Genomic DNA, 21,632 nt, shown 5'->3' with positions numbered 1-21,632 from the left:
AGCTGTTGTTTTGCATCTCTTTATTTCTCGACGCTTTCTACATCTACATTTTGTATTATTTAAGTGTAGTATTTATTTAAGATGTTCTTGAAAACGATTCTCAATTTTTGGGATGCAATACAATTAATTTAAAATTTAATTATTTTGGCAAATTTCTTAAAAAAACAATTCCACACAAATCACTGACAAACTGTTCCCTTTTTGGCCAGCGATGCCTTTTGCTTCCAAATCCGGAAATTGTATATATTCGTGTCCAAAGTGGAATAGATAAAGATGGGCATGGAGTTGGACATGACCCAAACGGTTCCCTCCTCGTCAATCTGTAAAATTAACAATAAATAAAATATTAATATAAATTAATTCTACTATATTATATTATTTATCTATTGCTCACCGACAAGTCGCTGGGATAAATCATGTCCATGGCATTAGAATCTACACTACCATAGTTTTCCGCCGAGATTGGCTTGGTGGGTTTCCAGCATCCCACTCCATTTTTCTGGATCTCGGCGAAGAAAATCACTCCGGTTCCGGGATCATAACTATGCATAGTCGATTGGGTAGATGGTCCACGGCTTCCCAGTACCCGGAAATCATTCCCATGATCGGAGCGTGCTGCATTGGACTCCTGCTGGAGAACTCGGTTGGAAACCACAAATTCATTTGTGCTGGCCATGGGATGGAAGTAGACATCCCGGCTGCCATCTGACTTGTGTGCTCCCAAGGTGACCGAGAAGATGCCGTCATCCCAGCGGAAGGTCTGCCCGCCAATGCTCAGATCCCCGGAGAGCGGATCGAAGTTGAAGTAGTTATGCTCGAAGGACCACATCCGATCGTTTCGCAGGTGATAGACGTACAGTCGGCGGTAAACCAGATCCGGAATATAAGCGTAGGCATCGCCGCACTGACCCGCTTTCACATCGACGGTGATGCTGGCCAATCCACGACCCGTCTCCGCAATGCTCAGCGGAATATCAAAGCGTTTCAGCACCCGATCCGTGGCCAGGTCAACTACCCAAATGCTGGGACGACGAATCTGTTGGCGGTTATCTAAAAAAAAATATTTAAAAATATTTTAAAAACTGTGCGAACTGAAGTGCAAAAACCGCCTAACAAAAATATGAAAAATTTTAAATATTCCCAATTACATTTTTTTAGAGTTCTTGGTCCCCAAAATAAGAAGGCTGGACCTGACCTTGCTACTGATAAGGCACAAGCTACAAACAAACCATGAAACCCTAAAAATAAACTAATCTTTCCTTACACAATCTGATTCAAAAATCGCTAGCGACAGCCCTATGGAAATTCGAAAAGAATAATACAATTTGAGTGTAGTAAACTCACTTGGGAGCTCGAGCATTCCAGTGTCGATGAACCACAGGCGTTGGCAGGCATCCACTGAGGTCCTGTAGACAGAGACCAGATTTTCCGCACTCGCATTATACTGATTCAACGCAAAGTTGGGATAGGCCCGCAGCTTTGGGCTTGGATTCGATCCCTCCTGACCCATATCGATGTAGTTCAAGGTGGACGGGATGCCCAACCGTCGCCGGGGCATCGTGACAAAGAGTCGCCCCCGGAAATGGGTGGCTCCCATGGGCACGTTGTTGTACGGAATGTAGGAGGCATTGGGGTCATCACTGGCGACTCTGCTGTTTATGAGTATTGGAGAATCGCGGGAGGTCATAATCTCACGCTTCTGGCGAGAATATCTCCCAGGAAAGACAACGGGGGCTGGTTAAATAGAGAATACATTTATTATAGGAAAACAAGTTAAGTTTTAAATAATTAAATTGCCAATAATTTAAATTAAATGTTTTAACTTTTATTTAATGTGTTAGTACTCGTAGTAACAAATTTACTACGGAGCTGATACATTAATTATAAGCTTAGGGTATATTAAATTTAGAAATTTAGAAAGTATATATTTTTTAGATATTCACCTGAGTAACTCGGTCTGTCTGGTCTGGCGCCCAATCCCGCCGAATGGCCATCTCCTCGGTTATAAAAGTCCATCTGCTTCCATCTGAAGACCTCTATCATGGGATCGCCATCTGCCAAGGAAAGTATTCCTGAGATTAGGCAGAGAATCAGAAATTGTGGCGATAACATTGCTTAGTGATTGCTTGGAGAACCCAATCAAGTTCGCCTTTCCAAGCTGAGACTTCAATAGCGACTGAAAGCCAATATTTTCTCATCTGAAATCTACACTCTGTGGCTCGAAAGTTGAATATTACAATTGATAAGAGACTCTCACGAGTTCTCAAACCGGTTCTATGCCTTGTTAGCTTGATAATATTGCCAATACTAATCGGCAATAAAAATCAAATTATTTACATACTTATTAGTCGCACGGGAGAAATATGATTAATTTAAAAATTAAGTTACTTTTTGTATTTTTTTATAATCTAATTATGGTTTTTTTATTTAAAGCTTTTCAATCAATTAGGCATTCAACACATGGTTCCAAAAACAAAATAATTTTTATTCAATGAAAGTAAGTCTACAACAAGTGCAAAATTATGAAGAACGGGACTGTTGACATGATTTGTAATGTTCGTATTTACATTCATTTCATATTCATTGCCATTGCTCGTGAAACAAGGTAAACAAAAGGGGAATCTTGAAACATAACTACACTGCAATGCAAACAAAACACAAAATAAAATAATTACAAATTTTGTGAATAAACTTATTTGGATACTTTTCCTAAAAGCTGTTTTTGAGTTAAATTTATATATTTGTATTGAAATAAAATTCTGATTAAAATTTAAGTTAAGGTTTTTTATTCATTTAATATTCATTTGAAGCACTAATAACTTTTAAACTTTCGAAAAGCTAAATCAAAAAGTAAAGCCTATAACTTGGCGCCAAACCATTTGAAAGCAACGAGTGAAAATCGATTGCTCATGGTAAATCGATTACTTAATCGGTATCGATGTCAGCTGAGCCGTTGTGTAAAGTAAATAGTAAAGTAAATAATTTTAATGAAATAAAATGCGGTATAATTTGTTTGCCAGTGCCATAAAATTGCTAAATAGCTCGAAAAACCACAACTTATTGGTGGTAAACGTGCGCAGCCTGACGGGCGCCGCCCAGACCAATGATGCAGTGGCTCCAACCGCACGACCACCGCCCGCGGAGTCCGGTAATCCCGGAGAGGAACAGCGATCGCTGCATATCGCCGTAATTGGAGTGCCCAATGTGGGCAAGAGCACGTTCATTAACAACACGGTCAACCACCGCGTGTGTCCCACCTCGGCCAAGGTGCACACCACCCGCCAGTCGAGCACGGCCATCTGCACCACCGGCCAGACGCAGTTGGTCTTCTACGACACGCCCGGCTTGGTCACCCAGCACGAGATTCGGCGGCATCACCTGGACCAGAGCTTCAAGAGCGCCTATCGCCATGCCATTCAGCATGCCGACATCATTGCCGTGGTCCACGATGCCTCGAATGGCTGGACGCGGAAGGAACTGCATCCCACTGTGCTGGACACTCTAAAAGCCTATAGCAACCTGCCCAGCTTTTTGGTGCTCAACAAGATAGACGCCCTCAAGTCGAAGCGCCTGCTGCTGGATCTGATCAAGACGCTCACCAACGACACACTTACTGCGGGCAAGCGAGGAGGAGCAGCAGGCCAGGATGTCCAAACCAAGGAGCTAAGGCTCAACAAGAGGGAGACGAGTTGGAGCCACTTTAGCGATGTGTTCCTTGTGTCCGCCCTGACGGGCAATGGCCTGCCGGAGCTGCAGAACTACCTGTTAAGCCAGGCCAAGCCGAGGGTTTGGAAATACCCAGCCGACATCCGCACGGACACGACTCCCGAAGCTCAGATTGTGGAGAGCGTGCGGGCCCGCCTGCTGGACTACTTGCCGCAGGAGATTCCCTACAACCTCAAGTGCGAGCTGGAGTACTACAGTGTGGAGAAACGTAGGGATATATTTCAGAAACCGAGCTCCCTTCTAATCTCTAATTCCCCTTGCAGATGTGATCTACACCTCTGTTCAAGTTCAGTGCCCCACCACGCGAATCGAGCGTCTAATCTGCGGCGAGGCCAATGGAAAGCTGCGGCAGATCACGGAGAGGGTCACCTCGGACCTGGTGGAGATGTTCGGCCAGGCGGTGTCCCTTACCATATCCACCGTTTCCAAGGGCAAGAAGAGCGCCTCATAAACAGTTGTTAATTACTTGTACTTTATTTGTAACATTTGCATAAACCTAAGAGTTCACAAGAGTTTCAAGTGCGCCACCAGTTTGTCCAGATCCTCGGCGGGGGCAGGTCCCAATCCGAGCACCGTGGCCGTTCCGGATTCCAGTTGAGTGCGTCCAGCATCCCGCACCAAGGCGGCCACCACGTTGGCCTGCTGGGCCTGCCGTTCCAGGGAGCTCAGCTGCTCAAAGTTGTCCACGCGGAGAACGATCTTCGGTTGGCCAAGGCGGCACCATTCCTGCAGTATAACGTTTTGCAGTTTGGTTCCTTGCATTGAGCTCTGGTAGCACATGACCGCCGCATGGGCGCACTGGGCCGCCGTCTTGCCCTTGGACATCTTCAGGTCGGCACGGACCACCAGCGCCAGTTTGCTGGACTTGCCAAAGGCCAAACCGTTGCTGAGGAACTTCTGCAGGATGCTACTTGACGTGGGCATACTTCTGGCTCTGCTGCTCCACGTACTTCTGCATGCACGCCCGGAACTCCTTCACCTTGTCCTGGCAAGCCCTCCAGTCGCCCGTCTCGGCGATGCACTCCTGCACCTTGTAGTGGAGCTCTATGCAGCCGGTCTTCTTTAGCATCAGTTCCACGGGGTCCTGATCCGCTGCGGACATTTTCTCCTGCTCGCCGGCTGAAATCGCACCAGTTCGTTTCGAATTACGAAATTCGTGTAGGGTTGCCAACGAACCGAGGGAAAGTGCCGATTATTAGTGGGCGATATGTGTTCTTCAAACTTGTTCGACTTTTGTATACCCTTTCAAAGAGTTTACTAATTTTTATATTTCTTATATTTAAATCGTTACTCTTTAGAAGAAACGTGAATATTTCATTTCTGAAAAAAAGTTAACTACTGTTCGATTTCTTAGAAATTTCTAATATTATAAAAAAATAATTATTATTATAATAGGTCAACATTAAGGTTATTAAATTATATGAAATATTTTTAGTATTTATATTCTTTTTGTTAAAAGTTATACTTAAAAGCTATTCAGAAAAATACACCTTAACTATTTATGAGAGTGTTCCATAAATTTCGGCCAAGGCAGTACGATTCTTACCAATAAGCCAGTACATTCGAAGTAGGTAATCGCCTTCCGGAAAAGGAAGAACCTTAGTTAGTCGGTGATTAAGAATTTCGATTGGAAGCTTTTCCAGAATAACATCGTGCTTAAAAAATAATATGATTAATAGCAAAATGTTCATATACACATACTTACATTGAGAGGACATGAGTGGTTAATGTTCGAGTAGTTCGAGTGTGAGTCGTGAATAAATTTTATTACGGGGTTTGAATTACGATTTTTCAGGAATGAACAGACATCAAATGTTATATTATACATAAATGGCTTGTATCCATTATATCGTTTCCACAAAGCAAAGTTCACCTTAATGAATTAGATAAATTTTGATTATGATTAACGTTCTTTTACAAGCGCACTCACCCTAAGTTTATTTATTGGAAGTCGATGAGGTTTAAATTTTCCGGAAATATATTTGTAGGTACGGTTCACTGATTTCAGGAAGCAATATTCGAATTCGCCGAATGTTTTATCGAAAGATTCGCAGATGAAATTTGTAAACTCAAAATGTGATTCAATCTACATTTATTAACAACAATTTCAATTACATTATTATTTTGTTAAGTAGTTGTACCTTTATTCCATAAAGACGTACCTGAATGGCTAAAAAGGTGAATAAAAAAAATTGGACAAGAAAAACAAACTTAATATTCATCTTAAAGCCCGAGTTGTTAAACGAATACTGAAATGATTAGCACAAAAACCATTAAAGCGTAAAATTTCATTTCTATACAATTAAAAATATATTAAATAGTATTTAGCACTTCACAGTTTTGAGGTAATTTATCATATATAATTGTTGCTAGTGGAACATAGTTTAGATGACACACAAAGAAATTCGAAAGGTTTTTGTACTTTAAAGGTTTAAAGTTGTACAAAAGGATCAAGTCAATACTTCCATTAATTCAGATTATTTTGAAGAAGTTTTTGTGGGAATGTTACAACTTTATAAGCAACCTTTTTTGTGCAGATATACGTTATGTTCAATACACAATGTTTAATAAACAATCAATTTAATTAAATAAAATTTATACAAGTTTAAAATCGTAAGTAACGGCTATTTTCGGGCGGCAGTCTGGCAACGATGGTTATCCAGGATTTTCCCTCAGCTTTTGGCGCGCGATTTTCTAACAGCTCAATATCTTACCGTTCTTTGTATGTTTAAAAATTGTGGCCCTTTTCATAGTGAATAAAGCTCCACAGGCCCGGAAAACATATTGAAAAACAAATTTCCCTTAAAAGCAAGTGCAATGCAGTATGACCCTTGCACCGCGGCGTTTTTTCAATGCGTTATGGTGTACCGACGCGGGGGCACAACGGTCACACTGCTCCAATTGCAACGAGAAAACGAACGAATTGCAACGAGCAGGCGAAAAATCACAAAAAGCGGAAAATCACAACAATCGTGGGTGCAAACGGAACGGAAAACGAGCAGCGAGGCAACGCAAAGAGGAGCCCGGAAAATCGGATGGCACGGCAGTGAAAAGCGCAACAGCAGAGGCGCACTTGGCGCGTTTCGAGGGGCGAAGCGCGTTGCGTTCTTTTCCAAACCGATTTCGATTCCGAATCCAAAAACCAAACCAATCCAATCCCCACACTCGCACACACACACACACACACAGACACGCGCGCGCATACAGTGAACGAGTGAAAGTGCATCTACATCTGTGATTTCGTATATAATAATGCGTCGCGCATACGCGGATTTGGCCAGCAGAAGCACCAAAGACTAACAAGTGATCCGGATAAGGATACGGATCCGGGGATTGAGTTAGTTGGCCAGGGCTGGGCAGGGCTCCGCGTGAAACCCCCCCGTGAAATGGCCGATCAGGTGGCGCACACCAAAGAAACGGATGCGGAGGAGCCGCTGGTGAATGGCGAACTGCCATCGGAGGAGGAGGAGGCGACGCCGCTGCCGCCTCCCTGCTGCCATGTGATGTCCCTGTCCTCCATGGACGTGGATGCGGATGCGGATGCGGATCCGGACGTTGATGTGGATGCGGAAGCCACATCCTGCTCCACTTCCCAGTTGAATCCGTCGCCACCGCCTGCTGGTGTCCAACAGGCGAAGCCGGCGCGGAGCAGCTCACCGCCATGCCATCTCCTGGAGCGGCTCAACTTTCCCGAGGGCAACATCATCAACACGCTGCACACGATCCTCGCCCTGCCCCCCTTCGACCCCTATGCCCCCGCCCCCAAGGCGGAGACGGTCTACAAGGAGGTCGTGTCGCTGATGCAGTGGAGCCAGCGGGAGGACAACGCCATCGAGCTGGAGGTCAGCGACAAGCTGCTCCACGAGTGCGAGCACAAGGGCGGCGATCCCAACGACGAGACGCGGTCTTACTTGGTGGGTTAATCAGAAATAATTCCAATGGGGGAATTAGATAGTATTAATTGAGTATTATATAGGTCTAGGAAAAAAAAAAATATTATAATTAGTTATAAGGTGTACAAAGTTTGGCTTCTTCACATATAAAATATCCATAAATAATAAAGTATAGATTATAGGTATGAATATAGGTATGTTTTACTTTGTAGAACTGCTTAATTATATTTATTGGATCAATGTTGAATTATAATAATTATTTAGTGGGTTCAGAAAGGCGATAATAGAGGTTTAGGTAAATAGGAAAATGAGCTTATTGGATCGCAATAATGATAAATATTATATGGATATAGAAATTAACTAAATTTTAAAGTGGTATATCTTATTTTATATTCTATTCTGGGCTTCCCAAAAAAAACAGTACAAATATTCCTAAAGCATACAGAAAATAATCCTATTGGATCGTTTTTCAGTAATTCCTGTCTTCGTAATAATAATAAACGTAATGTCTAATAAACTAATTATTTTCAAATTTGTTTTGTTTTTAAATACCTAATAATTTGGTGTTTTTTACAGATGGCCATTGAGAACATGCGTCTCTTCTCCGAGGATCCAAAGAATCCGCTGCGTGACGCCGACGGACAGCTGCGTGCAATTACGGTGCGTTTGCCTGAAATAAACGAGCTCCATCATGAAACGTACTCCTAATCCATTGTAGCTATATTTCCAGAATCTTGCCTTCATATTTGTGAAACACCGGAAGGAGGAGTTCTTCACATTTTGTTCCTGCAAGGAATGTCTCGAATACCGCGAAACCATCATGGCCATCATGATGGATCAATTTAAGGCTGCGCACATGGTGGTCATGTTGCTGGACGTTTTGATCAAGGCCTACAGCCCCATGTTGAAGTAAGGATTGTCTTTAAAGCTCTTAGAATCTTAATGATATTTAAAATTGTATTTCACAGAAACGATGCTGCCTACAATAAGTTTGAGAAGCTGCTTGAGTGCAACAAGGAGATCTATTGGATTACTAGCGGCTATCTCTACGATAAGAATGCCGAATATCTTGATTTTATTGATGACACAGCGATCTCCGATAATATGATATTAGTGCTATTCAGCGCCATGTAAGTGGAAACTTTCTCTGTGCATTAAAACATTAACTTCAATATCTTTTGCCTTTTTAGCTTAATGGCCAACAATCCGATGTTGCTGCTACAAATACTCGCCTATAATGTGGAATGCATTGTGAAGGCATTCTCCGAGGGCATGATCGAGATTGCCCAGAATATTCAGGAGAACGAAAAGATTTCCGCAGAAAGGATGCTGACATGTAAGAGCAATATAATTTTGATATATGAAAAATTTTGTGGGTTTAAAATAGATATTTGAATAATGTCTGAAGATTGCTTTATCTAAACTAATATAAAATCCGACCTCTAAAAAACGGTCAGTAGCAAATTCCACCCAGAAATGATTGACATAAAAATCTAAAAAAATCACAGTAATTACTAAAATATTTAGGAGCCGCGTGTGAGGTACAAATTAGAACAAAAAAGACCCCAAAATTCGATTTGTTTTTTTTTAATGGTAACATAAAAATTTCTTTTTTAATTTTTTAAGGGGAAGGAATTTTGTATAAATGAAAATATTAAACTGTATTAAAATAAAAATAATAGTAGTACTTTCACATTGATTTAATGAATCTCTCTTCTTTTTGTTCCCACTTAGACATTCTGGACGGCTACTCCGATCTGAATTGTATCTCGCAGAAGATCTCGCTCAGCCTGTTTGCGTTCGAGAACGACTTTCTGCGCAAGTTCAAGCTCTCGTGGGTGCTCCTGTGCCAACGTCTGTTCCAGCAACATGTGTTCACGCCCCTGGGCGATACCATGCTGGCCTGCATCCTGTCGCTGAAGGAGGCCGCTCCATCGGCCCAGACGACGGCGCTAATCAAGCGGTACATGCTCTTCGACGAGCACATGCACTCCATCGAGCGGCGCTGGACGGACATCTGGATCGAGCTAAACAAGTTCAACTTGTCGCCCACGGAGCACGAGCGCCGGATGGGCCTGCTGGATGTGTACAACATATTCGACAAGGTCGTCCTGGACGCCACCTCCTTCTCGCTGCCGGACATCAGCGACGATGAGTTCATCGACTTCCAGCGCATCGTGGACCGCCAGCTGGCCTGGAAGAACATCATGGCCTTCACGAAGCTCAAGTGGCCCGACGGCTTCTACGATCCGCCCAATAAGCTGGTGCACGAGGATCTCTGCAAGAAGTGCAATTCGCTTCTCGAGCACCATAACGAGTGAGTAGCGGGTGGAAAATACAACAAATATGTATAAATGGATTAGAGCCCTGCATAAATGGATTCAATGAATTATTTGGAATTTTTTGTCTTATATGAATGAATTGAATAGATGAATGTCATAAATTTCGAAATATTTCAAACTAATATTTCTTTGAAAGAAGAAAGGCCCATCGTTTTGTAATTAAATCTGCCTTAATTTTGTTTACTAAGCAGTTAACATTGATTTGTTAAAAATTGTCCACTTTTTGTTCTCAAAAGCACAAAAAAAATGTGGAAAATTATCATCCAATTCAAAATGAATTAGAAAAACATTCAATTTATAATTCAATAGAATTGAATTAAACAAATCAGAAATTAATGCAATACTATGATACAACAAAAATTGAATGATACACGCAAGGCTCTAAAATAGATTACAAAATAAATTACAATGGATAGCTAAATATTATTTTGATTACTGCAATATTTACTTACTTATTTCTATACCTTCAGGAACTGTAAATGCATCACTTGCTCCATCGCCGGCACTCCTTTGCGACCGCGACAAGCGGGCCATTGTGCCAAGTGCACAACGCTCGGCATTGTCGAGAAGGACCCGAAGCTGATGAAGTCCAAGATCCTGAGCACCTGCACCAGTGACGAGGCTAAGCACAATGCGGCTATGGCGGCGGCGGCCACTTCGAGCTCCTCCGCCGCCCAGCAGCAGCGACGCACCAGCGATCTCCCGGAGGATGAGTCACCATCCGGAAGCGGCGGCAGCAGCAGCAGCAGTGGTTCGGTGTACCGGCGACAGGCGGAGACGACCGACACCCTGCGCACCACATATCACATCGCATGGGCGGTGTTCCAGCACCTGACCACCAGGAAGCGCTATCGCCACGAGTCGATCGAGGCGCAGTTCTTCTGTGGCGAGAACTGCCGGGTCTCCGCCTGCCAGCTGGCCAGAAAGATCCTGGCCAACCAGCTTTCGCCGCCGCTGACCAAGTATCTGCTGCGCTGCTTCCAGCCGCTGTCGTTCACGCGGGAGGAGCTGCGCTCCACGCTGCCCTCGCTGATGTTCTTCAACCGAAAGCTGGCTCCCAGTCCCGCCGAGTTGCAGGAGCTGAGGAACCAGCACTACGTGTACAAAACCTACTGGACCTTCGTCCTCTCCATTTACGCCAACTTCTTTGTGAAATTCAACTCGAGCAGCACGGACTTTGGTCACCTGGAACTGCTCAAGGGTGATCTTCGTCTGCGGCTGAACAGTGTGGTTGGCGACAAGGACGACGGCCGGTTCGAGCAGTTTTTGGCCCAGGTTATTGGGTAAGTACTTGTGGAAGTCTCTCCCAAAACGGTTGTCCCTTAAAACAATTCTGTTTATATTTCCTCAGGTACTCACCTTTCAAAATCACTGATGAGTAAGTATAACGATTAAAATCCACAAATGTACGATTTTCTAAAAACTAAACCCAATTTGCGAGGACTGCACTTTTATTACTGCTTTTCACTTTACATTGAGCAGATAAATAGGGTTGTCATATAACTTTAGTAAAGTAATATAATTAGAATACTCTTTCGTTTTTCTTTAAAATGAGTTCAGTGTTATTAAAACAAAATAGAGTGACTCGGCAATCCTGTAAATATCTATCGATTGTTGTCTAATTAAACCTTACCTCTCTGAAAATCCGGTAAAAAAACACATTAGAATAATCTGGACGATTTTTAATACAGCAGGCTTTTGTTTTGCACGACAGAAACTGACATTTGGAATATGGGACTCGAAAAGGCAGAACTTGAGTTGTACTGTTCCGAAATGGATAATATTTGTGATTCCCTTTGCAGTTTTACGCTGGGTGACGCCAACATAGAGAAGATGCAGTTCGGAGTGGATCAGCTAATGATGTTGCATGATTCTCAGATAATGTAAGTATTATAAAGAAATATATCCAAGGTTCTTAATTTTTGTAATGAAAGATTAATATGTAGATTATTATAACTAAAGATTTCCAAACTTATGAAATAAATCCTTTCAGAAAACGCACTAAACCGGACAGCACTACGGGCTTATCGGGTGCCAAATCCAAGGCCGGAGATTCGAATTTGTCGCAATCAGGAGGCAGAAATGGCGAAGCGGGAGGCAACAAGAAGAGCAAGGAAAAGATGCGCAAATGTGGGTACCAATAAACTAAATTTATCTGTGGACTATTAACATTTTATTAATTTTCCTACCTTCAGGCTGTGCCGACTACGCGGACATTGGTGAGCCCTGCAAGGAGAATCACTCAAAGAAACGCGTGAAGAAGGAGTGCAACCATGCGCGCTTTAACGAGACGCGTGACCGGCTGCGCAAAAAGCTCTCGCAGATTGTCAACGATCGAAAGACCAAGTCGACGGAGGAGGCGCCGCCATCTAAGACTAAGACCACAATGCCGGAGCCAGCTGCTGTGCCCGCGCCGGTAGCGATCCCACCGAAGCGGCCTCCGAAGGCCGAATCCCTTCCGCCGAACCAGCCACCCAGCTTGAAAGTGTTCGCCACCGCGCAGCTGCAGTCCTCCAGCAATCCGCGGAAGATGCCTCCGGCAGCCGCAGCAGCTGCAGCGGCGGCTCTCAACGAGTTTGGCCAGGACCAAGAGGAGCAGGACGGGGGCGACAATAGTCTGCTGCGCCTGGACAGCCTCTGCAAGAGGCTCCAGATGCACACAGATGCCACGGATGCCTCTGCTGCGGCCACGGCGGCCGAGGCTGCGGCGGCAGTGGCCGCTTTTAAACGCGGCGGCGGCTTTCCCGCCGACTACAGCAAGGAGGACATGATGCAGGACTTTGCCGAGTTCCTGGGCACTTATACATACACCCGGGAACAGGACCAACAGCGCTGGATAAACGAGACCCTCAATTTTATCGAGGGCAAGTCCCAGCAGCCGCAGACCGCCAACCCGAAGAAGGCGGCCAAGAAGGCCAAGCAGAAGATGCGCAAGGAGGAGGAGAAACGGATCAAGGAACTGGAGGATCTGCGCGGCCAGTTTCTGGACATTTACTTCAAGGAGTTCATCGACAAGTACGAAATGAAGGCTCTGACGGCTGCGGGCGGCAGGAAAAAGGAGAAGAAGCGCATCGGTGAGCTGGAGGCGAACATCAAGAACCTGCAGCGAGCGAAGGCCAAGGTGGAGACGGTGATCCTCGAGCTTATAGCCACCGTCAAGCAGACGAACAGCGAGTTCAAGTTCTCCTACCTGCCGACCAAGCAGCAGCAGCTGGCCAAGATGGCCCAGCTGGAGGAGATCCTCAATGGAGGCCCACCCGCTGTTAGACAGGAGACTCCTGCGCCACAACCTGCGCCGCAGTATCCCGATTTCAGCAGTGGCAGCAGCAACTCTTTCTATTCACCGCCCGGACAAAACACCCCCGTATGTTTTGCTCCTCCCCAGCAGTCGCAGCATCCGCCTCAACTCTCACGGGATGTGATTGCCGCCATGGCGGCCAACTCCATCACTGCCGATCCCTCCAAGCGCATTGTGACCATACGCCGGGTGCAGCTGCCCCATCCGGGAGCCGAGCAGCAGGTGACCGTGGTGGCCAAGGGCAGTGCTCCGCACGAGGACAAGCTGCTCTACACCTTTGTCAACGGTCACATGGTGGCTTCGGGTCCGGCGCAGCCGGAAGAAGCTCCTCCTCAGGCTGTAGCAGCTCCCAGTATTCCTGAGAAGAGCGCCAAGGCCAAGAAGAAAGAGGCTAAGCGAGCTGCAGCGGCAGCAGCGGCGGCGGCAGCAGAGGCTGAAGCAGCAGCAGCTGCGGCGGCGGAGCAGCAAGTCAAGCTGAAAAGCAAGAAGCAGGCGAAGAAATCAGCCGTAGCTGTAACCACCGCATCCAGTTCCACGGCGAGCAGCAACTCCTCCAAAACGCAGACGCCGCAGAGCACGCGCGAGAGCTCGGTGTGCAGTGTGAAGCCAAAGACTGCACCCAAGAAGCCGGCGGCCAAGCCACCCAAGGTGGTGGAAGTTACACCACCACCACCTATTCCAGAGCCCGAGCCACCGAAGAGGCAAAAGCGTCTAAAGTCGCGGCTGGATCCTGGCCAATTGGACAACAATCCCTTCAAGTCGCTGCACATGCAGGATTCATCGGAGGGCGAATGGGAAACGGGCAGTGAGTCGGAGGAAGCCGAGGCGCCGCCGCCCATCCGGCAGCAGCCCAAACTGCCAGCTGCTCCGGCGCCCAAGCCAGTTGCTCCTCCAGTAGCCACAAAGGCGAAGCCAACTCCCGCACCAGTTGCTGCACCTGTCAAGAAGGTTAAGCAACAGGAGGTGGCTCCGCAAAAGCAACACCCTGCAGCTCCCGCCAAGGCTCAAGCTCAGGCAAGGGGCAAGGCAACGTCTGCTTCCGCTGGAAAGTCCAATCCTCCGCAACAGCAGCAGCAGCAGTATCAGCAGGAAAAGATACCGCCTGCCAAGAGCCAGTCGCAGCGTCCAGCTGAATCAGCGAGGAAGCAGAAACAGGCTCCTGTTAATCTCGAATCCAACCGCAATGCTCCAAACCTGGCGCCCCAGCAGTCGCGAGGTGGTCGTGGTAATGGTCGGACGAAGCCCTCGGCTGGTGGTCAACAGCAGCAGCAGCAGCAGGTCCAGCAGCACTCCAATCCCCATTCAGCTGAGGCGAGCGCTCCGCCAAAGAGATCGCAGCGCGGCAAGCGCGGGCATCGCCAAAAGCAGGGTAAGAAACTTGGTCAACTTATCCCAACTTTAAATCTCATATTTCTCCCCTTGCAGAGGATCTCTCGGGCATTCCACACAACATGGGCTATTTCAACCCCAACGAAGTTGCCATACCTCCGCCGCAGACTGGAAGTTATGCCAGCACTTTGACCCAGCAGATGCAGCACCTGCGCATCGGCCAGTCGGGCGGCAGTTCCAGCTCGAAGCAGCCATCGCAGTCGCCCAACTGCAGCATTATGGACCAGCTGAACCGCGGTGTACAGGTGGAGCACCTCTCGCTGCCGCCTGGCATCACGCTGACCAAGGTGGACCCCGCGAAGAGCGAGCAGTTGCGCCAGAAGAGCGAGTCCATTCGACTGCTATCGAAGCCTTTGGCCGAGCAGCAGCAACAGCAGCCACAGCAGCATCACTTCCAGCAGCCGTCGCACCTACTGCAAAGCTACTATGGAGCAGCTGGAGCCGCTGGCATGGATCCCAATGGTGTAATCATGGTTGAGGCCAATCCGCGGCCAAATCGCAATAGCCAAGCTCCCTCTGCACCGCCTAACGTGGCTGCTGCGGCATCGGCGGCCAGTGCCAGTGGAAAATCCTCGAGACGCCGGCGAAGGAATCGTGGAAAGTCCGGTGGTGGAAGCGGCGGCGGCAACATTGGCAGTTCCGGAGGGGCCAACAAGCAGCGATCGGGAGGAGGAGTTGCTGGTTCTGGAGACAGCCAAAAACCAGCGGCCTCGCCAGCCAGTGCAGCCACTATCGAAGCGAATGCCAGTGGAATTATAACCCTGCGCAATCCAATGTTCCACCAAGCCAATGGGCCAGTGGCCGGTGGAGGTATGATGCCTCCCAATCCCAACCCAATGCCACCAGGTAAGTAAACTATAAATAACTAGACCACGGATTTTGCATATTTGTCCATTTTTGGTCCGATTTTTAACAAAATTTATAGGAAGGTGTCATATTTTTAAATGTAATAAATTCGAATACATATTGCAAATATGCAAAATATATGCATAAAATATGCCCCCTTATCGCCTACTCGTTGGAAATATAAATAGGTTTTTTTTTAACTTTTGGAAAAAAATAGATATCTTAGAAATGACGAAAAGGAACAAACAATTTTCTTCGGGTAAATTAGGTTCGCTATGAAATAGTTGAGTTTATTTTATATTTTCGTATATTTTGCGTATTTTATGCATATGCATTTTATGCAAATATGCAAAAAATAATAAAATATGCCATTAATTTTAAACTTAATTTTTTTTTATCTATCTTTATCCTATAAAAATATTCCAAATCCGAGGTCTAGTAATTTATATATGAAATAAGTAAATAATTCAATAATTAACCATTTATTGCAGTGCGAAACTTTGGCGCCAGCCTCCCCGCTGCTCCGCCCATGGCCATGGATCAACCTGCCGCAATCATCAAGAACGAGAACGGCATGTTCACCATACGCAATCCGGCGCTGCACCAGGCGGTGACCAATGGCTTGGCCATGGGCGGCTACCGACAGTTCGGCAGCAATGTCAACTACTATACGCCCCAGGAGGCTGTGGCCGAGGCGGCCCGGGCCACGCAGCAGAAGCAACAGCAGCAGCAGCAGGCTACTGCCGCCAGCAGCAGCAATACCTCAAATTTCTCCTACTTTTCCAGTGGATCGGCCAGTGGCAACAGCAGCGGAAGCAGCAACGGTGGCAACGGGACGCACAACAATATCAGTATTAGCTGTACCAACGTTCCCCCGAGCAATACCGAAAGCGGAAGCAACAGTCCCGGCCGTTTGGTAGGCGACGCGGCAGTGATTGCCCGTCCCAAGCAATCGCAGAAATGTCTCTCGGCGATTGGCAGTGAGCTGAAGCAGAAAGCCAAGGACAGCAAGTGGACGGGCTATGGCCAGCAGCAGCAGCCGACGTCGGACTACAACTCTGGAGGAGCTGGAGGAGGCGTTCCCTTGCAGGAGAAGTACCAGCAGTCGAGCTACTACAACGGCTTCGAGGTCTTCTCGGCGGCAGCGGCGGCCGCCTCACAAGGTCCTGGCAGCGGCGGCGGATCGAGCGAATGCCACATGCATCACAGCTGCGGCGACGACTCTCCGCCGCCCACCATCACCGGTTTCAATTCCTACCTGGAGGGCATCCCGAATACCGGGGTCATTCGCTACGACGACGCCGCCTTTCTCAAGAACTTGATACCGGGCCAGCATCTCAACAACGAGGTGCGTGAAGGGGATTGGATCTATTCAAGCTACCCCAACTATCCGGTGTCCTATTGGAATCACCAGACCTATCCATTCTTTTCATTTTTCTCATCTTGAACATATAATGATCGATGACAAATTAGAGGGAATTAAAGAAATTTACAAATAAATTGATCGGATCATTTCATTTAGTTTTTACTTCCTAACCATTTTACAATTTTAATTTTAAAAATTATTATCAACGAATTTAAATTGTCAAACTGACACTAGAGTTGTCTAATTTGTATCATTCCCATTCACAGGTCTCCATACACAATATATCGGAGTCCAACTTCACGCGCAACAACGCGTCGCCATCGCCGCACCACGTGGAGATTACCAGCGTGTTTGGCAACCGGGTGCGCTCCTCGAACGCCTATGATCCACAGCAGGTCGGTCCAGGTCCAGGTGCCAACTACTGCGACAGCGTAGCCGCCGACTACGGCAGTGGTGAGTATTCATGGAGAGATCTAATTCCCAATTTAAATAATTTAAAGTAGGACATTTTTTACCCCTCAAAATTGTTTAATTCAATAGATATTTGGATTATCCCTATCCATAACCAAAAACATATACATTTTTTATAAAATTTACACATTGTATTAGTAACGGTAGACAGAATCAACTTATTTACATACATTGTGAGCGGTCTCTTAAATGTCAAAAACTCATTGTGTTAAAAACACGCTGTGTAAAAAACACGTCGTATTAATAACACGTCGTGTAAGTAACACAAATGACATGTGTGTGTTATTTATGTTTCTAACATATATAGGCTACAATTTTTTACAAACACATGTCAATAACTTTTTTTGAACTTAACACTTTGACATTTAACATGTTAATAACACAAGTTATTTACAGTGTGTGTTATTTTCGGAACCCTGAACTATATAACGATCATTCCTCTTCCAGATTCCCACCTCTTTGTCCAGAACAATCTGCTGACGCGAATGCCACAGCCTCCAGCGCCGCCCGATCCCTTTGGCTACGACTTCGACCCCTCGGTGGTGCCGGGCGGAGGCTCGAAGGCGGCCAGCGTGGCCAGCGACCTGAACGAATTCCTGCGCCGCAGTCCGCTCAGCCAGCGAACCTCGCCGTACAGCCAGGACGAGAGTGCCGCCGCCCTGGAAACGTTCGTCCAGAACATGAGTGCGCTGCAGATCGCGAGCGATGCCGAGCAGTGCTCGCGGCTCAACGGGACGGCAGCCGGAGGAGGAGGAGGACCGGGCGATGCCCCGTCGGCGGATGCCACCGCCGGAGGAGCCGCCAATGCGGCCGCCGCCTGGTGGTGAACCACATGACAAGAGGTGCTGCTGCATGGCCAGCAGATTGATTTGAACTCCTTACATTCATCCCACTCTCACATACGCAGACATTTCATCGATAGGGCTGAAAACAAACGATAAATGAAAACCAGAAAAAAGAAAAGAAACATTAAAATACAAAAAACAGAAAAGCATCCAAGAAATCATTTAAAATGGCTTAGGAGTCAATTTCAATGTTTCAACAAAAAAGAGAAAAATAAAGAAAAAATTAACTTAAATGGAAGTTCACATGCGAAATGGTTTTAGTTGTAAATTAATTGGTTATTAGAATTACGAGGGGGTATTAATCTTTATTAAATGAAATTACAGCTTCTTGAGATAATTGCATTTATTTTAAATTTTCAATTTGATGCTAGTAATTATAAAAACGTTATGCTTAAGTTTCACGTATAAGATGCTGTGGAGTGGCTAAAATACTTGATTGCGTTCAAAACTCAAAGACAAGCGATCCGGAGGCGTAGCTGACGCTGGAGTCCTCCATGTCCTGGCACTGGCTGCTCTGGGCGTACTTGAGGAACTTGAAACTCATCTTGTCGTAGCCCTGATCCTGCAGAGCCTTCACGGCGCCCAGCATCACTCCGATGGGATGGCGGCCGCATATCGTGTTGTTGTATTTGCGCAAGTACTCGGTAAAAGATTGCGGACTGAGCGTTTCGATAATGTCCATGCCCTGCTTGTCCAGCTTCTCGATGGACTTGTGAATGGCGCCGCATGAGCGATCATAGTAGGTGTAACTGAAGCGCTGGCCCCAGTGGCAAAAGTCGGAGGATATCACAAACAGGTTGGTGGGGTCCATTAGATAAGGGGACAGCAGGCTGCCGTATTGAGCCTCCTGCTCGGGATTGAGCGAACCCACCAGGATAGGCACAATGGTGAACTGGTCCTTGTAGCTGAAGAAATAGGATTATTTTATTAGTTAATAATGTTTTGGAAAATAACCAATTTAACTTACTCCTCCATCACTTTAGCTATGTAAGGCAAATGCATCTCAATGGAGTGCTCATCTTCGTCAGTTTTCATGTCCATCCAAGAAAACTGTCCAGTCTTCTCAAGCTCAGCGTTGACTAAAATCAGTAAGCAATTAAATTAAAAATCAGGAATCCTGGTACGCTCAACAATCATACTCTGAGTATCAATTTTGAGATCGTAGAGGGGAGTCCGGTATTTCTTCGCCACGGATAAGGCACAACCACGAAGGCGCACGTGATGCGAGGGACCCAGTATGAAGATTCGCTTTCTGCAAGCAAATGTTCAATTGTCTAGATTGAAACCTATAATTTCAAGTCCTTACACGACAACAGGGCTAACTTGGCGATAGGCGAACGCACCGCAGGCACCACAGTACGTATATCCAGCGTGTCTGTGGAGATTTTTTTAAAATACTATAAGGATTTTCAATAGGAATTTGGTTAAAACTTACGGAGCAATGATGGCGCGAGCCGGTCCATGGGAGAGATCAGCGGCACCCAACCAGCGGTCCAACTGCCTAGAGAGCTCAGTGCCTGAAAAACGAGTAAAAATAATTACTTAGTAATTCTTATTATAACTTGTAAATTTCAAACACCATTTACTAATGATATTTTTGCATATAATTAAATTAATTGAAAGAATGCAAGTATTCCAGTAAACCAACTTAGTTGGCATTGCGTTGCCTAGCAGCAAATAAACAAAAAATATCAACAGTTCTATTAGAATTTTGCTGAATCGACTTAATACAGCTGCGATCCAAGTTATTAAATACTGATTAAAATTTTAGTTAAACATTCCGCCATGGAAAGTGATAAGGAAAAGCACAGCGATGAGCTCATGAATCGCATTCGAAATGAGCTGACAGCCATTATATCGCAGGAGTAAGTTTAAAATACATATTTAGAAATATTACAAATATATCCGAATCTTAAAATATATAATCTTAATATTAGGATATTACATTTTACAATAATAATTTTTTTCTTTTTATAACAGGGCAGCAGATGATAGGCAGATATCAAATGAGCTACTCCTGAGTCCCAATCCGCTGCCCATTTTCGGGCAAATAAGGAAGAGTAGGCTCACAAAGGCGGGGAATTCGAAGAAGAAGGTGGGCAAGCCGTCATCCGCCGGCAGTGGCAAGAGTTCTTCGTCTGCAACCGGTTCATCTGAAGATCGGATGGCGGGTGGAGATGGCCAGAAAAAGGATACTAATCCGACCTCCAGTTCCTCCAGTTTTTCGCTGAAATCTGGATTCGAGGGTCCGCCCAAGGATTCCAAAAGCCGTTCCGAGTTCATGGAATCGCACGCGGCCAAGAGCATCGACGACGATGTGCAGAAGATGCAGCTGGAGCTAAAGAAGAGCTACGAGCTCTTCCAGGGCATTGGCGAGAAGTTCGAGTCAGTTAGCTTCACGGGCTTGAAGAATCGCATCAGGGATTTGCACCTGAACGACTCCAACAACGAGATGGGCAAGGCGACGACCGCGGAGCTGCAGAAGATGTTCGACCAGCGTTATCTGCAGAATCGCCTGGATAAGATAACCACGGATGCCACGCAGGGTTTTCGCCGGCATCCCGGTGAATTTGGGGACATTCCGGAGCTGAGCACCTTCTTCCAGGCGTGCACCCAGTTGGAGCACGGATTGGATGCACTGCGTCAGCAGCGACGGCGCAACAGCGAGCTGGAGAAGCGCCTGTGCTGGGCCACTGAGATTGCCTACGATCGCATGGACGAGATTCGCAATGCGGTGGGCTCTGATCCGGAAAAGAACTTCTGAATGAGCAATTACTTAGTTATTAAAGATATATGTTATTTTATGGTTCATCCTAAAGTTCATTACCCGACTCACACACACACACACAGGTGCAATACATATACATATATCCCCCACACCCACACGGTGCAATTGCAATTGATTGTGTTATCTTTTCTATGGATGGGCAATTACTCACCCGAATCGGTGTACCAGCTGCCTGCGTGGGTTGCTCTTCTGGCCGACATTTTAGTGCGAGATCCCTAATCGGTATGTTTAGTCAGATAGTGCAATTAACTGGCAGTTACTTGTAGAAAAAACCCCGTTTCTTTGTTATTGGCCTCCAGCAGTGTGACCGTGGAGGTGGTGTTTGAAACTCGAACGTCTGCTGCTTGAGTTGAGTCATTTGAAAGTCCTGCCTTTCGGTCACACTTTTTACCGATCGAAAAAATATTTAAATATCCTTCTTATTATTTTATATATTTTATAAGTTGTGTAATTATCTTTTATTATTATTATTTTCTATTGCTAATAACCAATTTTTAAAATCAAATTTATTTTTATTATACAAAATTAAAGATTACAAATAATTATTTTCTCAAAATGATTAAAAATTACACAACAAATTCTGTTAAATTTCATATTTTTTAACTACGGTTGCAATTATTCCTTACCCGCATAAACGAAAGAAAGTTTTTCGATTCACCTAAAATACT

At 45.7% G+C, this 21,632-nt stretch overlaps 7 protein-coding genes across 9 annotated transcripts; 3 read left to right on the top strand and 4 right to left on the bottom strand.

The window, feature by feature from the left end:
- Nucleotides 1–3: 3 nt before the first annotated feature.
- Nucleotides 4–3,753, bottom strand: yellow-f2 (L-dopachrome tautomerase yellow-f2). 2 transcript variants are annotated; one of them, XM_070216936.1, is made up of 5 exons: nucleotides 3,615–3,753; nucleotides 1,944–2,054; nucleotides 1,345–1,734; nucleotides 395–1,050; nucleotides 4–320 (listed from the first exon to the last, which is right to left on the bottom strand). In XM_070216936.1, exons 2-5 carry the CDS (start codon nucleotides 2,041–2,043, stop codon nucleotides 180–182), a joined length of 1,287 nt encoding a protein of 428 aa, XP_070073037.1. In that variant the 5' UTR covers nucleotides 2,044–2,054; nucleotides 3,615–3,753; the 3' UTR covers nucleotides 4–179. The 2 variants fall into 2 exon arrangements, with proteins under 2 accessions (XP_070073037.1, XP_017005114.2); XM_017149625.3 differs by lacking the exon at nucleotides 3,615–3,753 and having other exon boundaries at nucleotides 1,944–2,192.
- On the top strand, nucleotides 2,954–4,238 carry LOC108062853 (GTPase Era, mitochondrial). Its single transcript, XM_017149698.3, has 2 exons — nucleotides 2,954–3,934; nucleotides 3,990–4,238. Exons 1-2 carry the CDS (start codon nucleotides 2,998–3,000, stop codon nucleotides 4,175–4,177), a joined length of 1,125 nt encoding a protein of 374 aa, XP_017005187.2. The 5' UTR covers nucleotides 2,954–2,997; the 3' UTR covers nucleotides 4,178–4,238.
- Nucleotides 4,177–4,650, bottom strand: LOC108062854 (peptidyl-tRNA hydrolase 2, mitochondrial). Its single transcript, XM_017149699.2, has one exon. The coding sequence runs from the start codon at nucleotides 4,648–4,650 to the stop codon at nucleotides 4,231–4,233; it is 420 nt and encodes a 139-aa protein (XP_017005188.2). The 3' UTR covers nucleotides 4,177–4,230.
- LOC108062855 (cytochrome c oxidase assembly factor 4 homolog, mitochondrial) lies at nucleotides 4,634–4,895 on the bottom strand. The gene has a single exon (XM_017149700.3). It carries the CDS (start codon nucleotides 4,826–4,828, stop codon nucleotides 4,634–4,636), a length of 195 nt encoding a protein of 64 aa, XP_017005189.2. The 5' UTR covers nucleotides 4,829–4,895.
- A 1,715-nt stretch (nucleotides 4,896–6,610) lies between these two features.
- Nucleotides 6,611–18,414, top strand: LOC108062749 (uncharacterized). 2 transcript variants are annotated; one of them, XM_017149543.3, is made up of 15 exons: nucleotides 6,611–7,640; nucleotides 8,196–8,279; nucleotides 8,350–8,528; nucleotides 8,588–8,749; nucleotides 8,810–8,955; nucleotides 9,354–9,936; nucleotides 10,432–11,244; nucleotides 11,313–11,339; nucleotides 11,764–11,844; nucleotides 11,955–12,091; nucleotides 12,157–14,628; nucleotides 14,685–15,494; nucleotides 15,986–16,842; nucleotides 17,127–17,313; nucleotides 17,779–18,414. In XM_017149543.3, exons 1-15 carry the CDS (start codon nucleotides 7,113–7,115, stop codon nucleotides 18,156–18,158), a joined length of 7,446 nt encoding a protein of 2,481 aa, XP_017005032.2. In that variant the 5' UTR covers nucleotides 6,611–7,112; the 3' UTR covers nucleotides 18,159–18,414. The 2 variants fall into 2 exon arrangements, with proteins under 2 accessions (XP_017005032.2, XP_017005031.2); XM_017149542.3 differs by having other exon boundaries at nucleotides 8,338–8,528.
- A 70-nt stretch (nucleotides 18,415–18,484) lies between these two features.
- Nucleotides 18,485–21,286, bottom strand: LOC108062750 (protein MEMO1). Its single transcript, XM_017149544.3, has 6 exons — nucleotides 21,116–21,286; nucleotides 19,612–19,693; nucleotides 19,483–19,551; nucleotides 19,316–19,428; nucleotides 19,144–19,255; nucleotides 18,485–19,081 (listed from the first exon to the last, which is right to left on the bottom strand). Exons 1-6 carry the CDS (start codon nucleotides 21,162–21,164, stop codon nucleotides 18,619–18,621), a joined length of 888 nt encoding a protein of 295 aa, XP_017005033.1. The 5' UTR covers nucleotides 21,165–21,286; the 3' UTR covers nucleotides 18,485–18,618.
- On the top strand, nucleotides 19,855–21,075 carry LOC108062751 (uncharacterized). The gene is made up of 2 exons (XM_017149545.3): nucleotides 19,855–20,041; nucleotides 20,157–21,075. The coding sequence occupies exons 1-2, from the start codon at nucleotides 19,962–19,964 to the stop codon at nucleotides 20,938–20,940; spliced, it is 864 nt and encodes a 287-aa protein (XP_017005034.2). The 5' UTR covers nucleotides 19,855–19,961; the 3' UTR covers nucleotides 20,941–21,075.
- Nucleotides 21,287–21,632: the final 346 nt, after the last annotated feature.

This window comes from Drosophila takahashii, chromosome 3R (assembly GCF_030179915.1).
Source record: "Drosophila takahashii strain IR98-3 E-12201 chromosome 3R, DtakHiC1v2, whole genome shotgun sequence".
Classification (NCBI taxonomy): Eukaryota; Metazoa; Arthropoda; class Insecta; order Diptera; family Drosophilidae; genus Drosophila; species Drosophila takahashii.
This window is presented reverse-complemented; position numbering and strand designations above follow the sequence as displayed.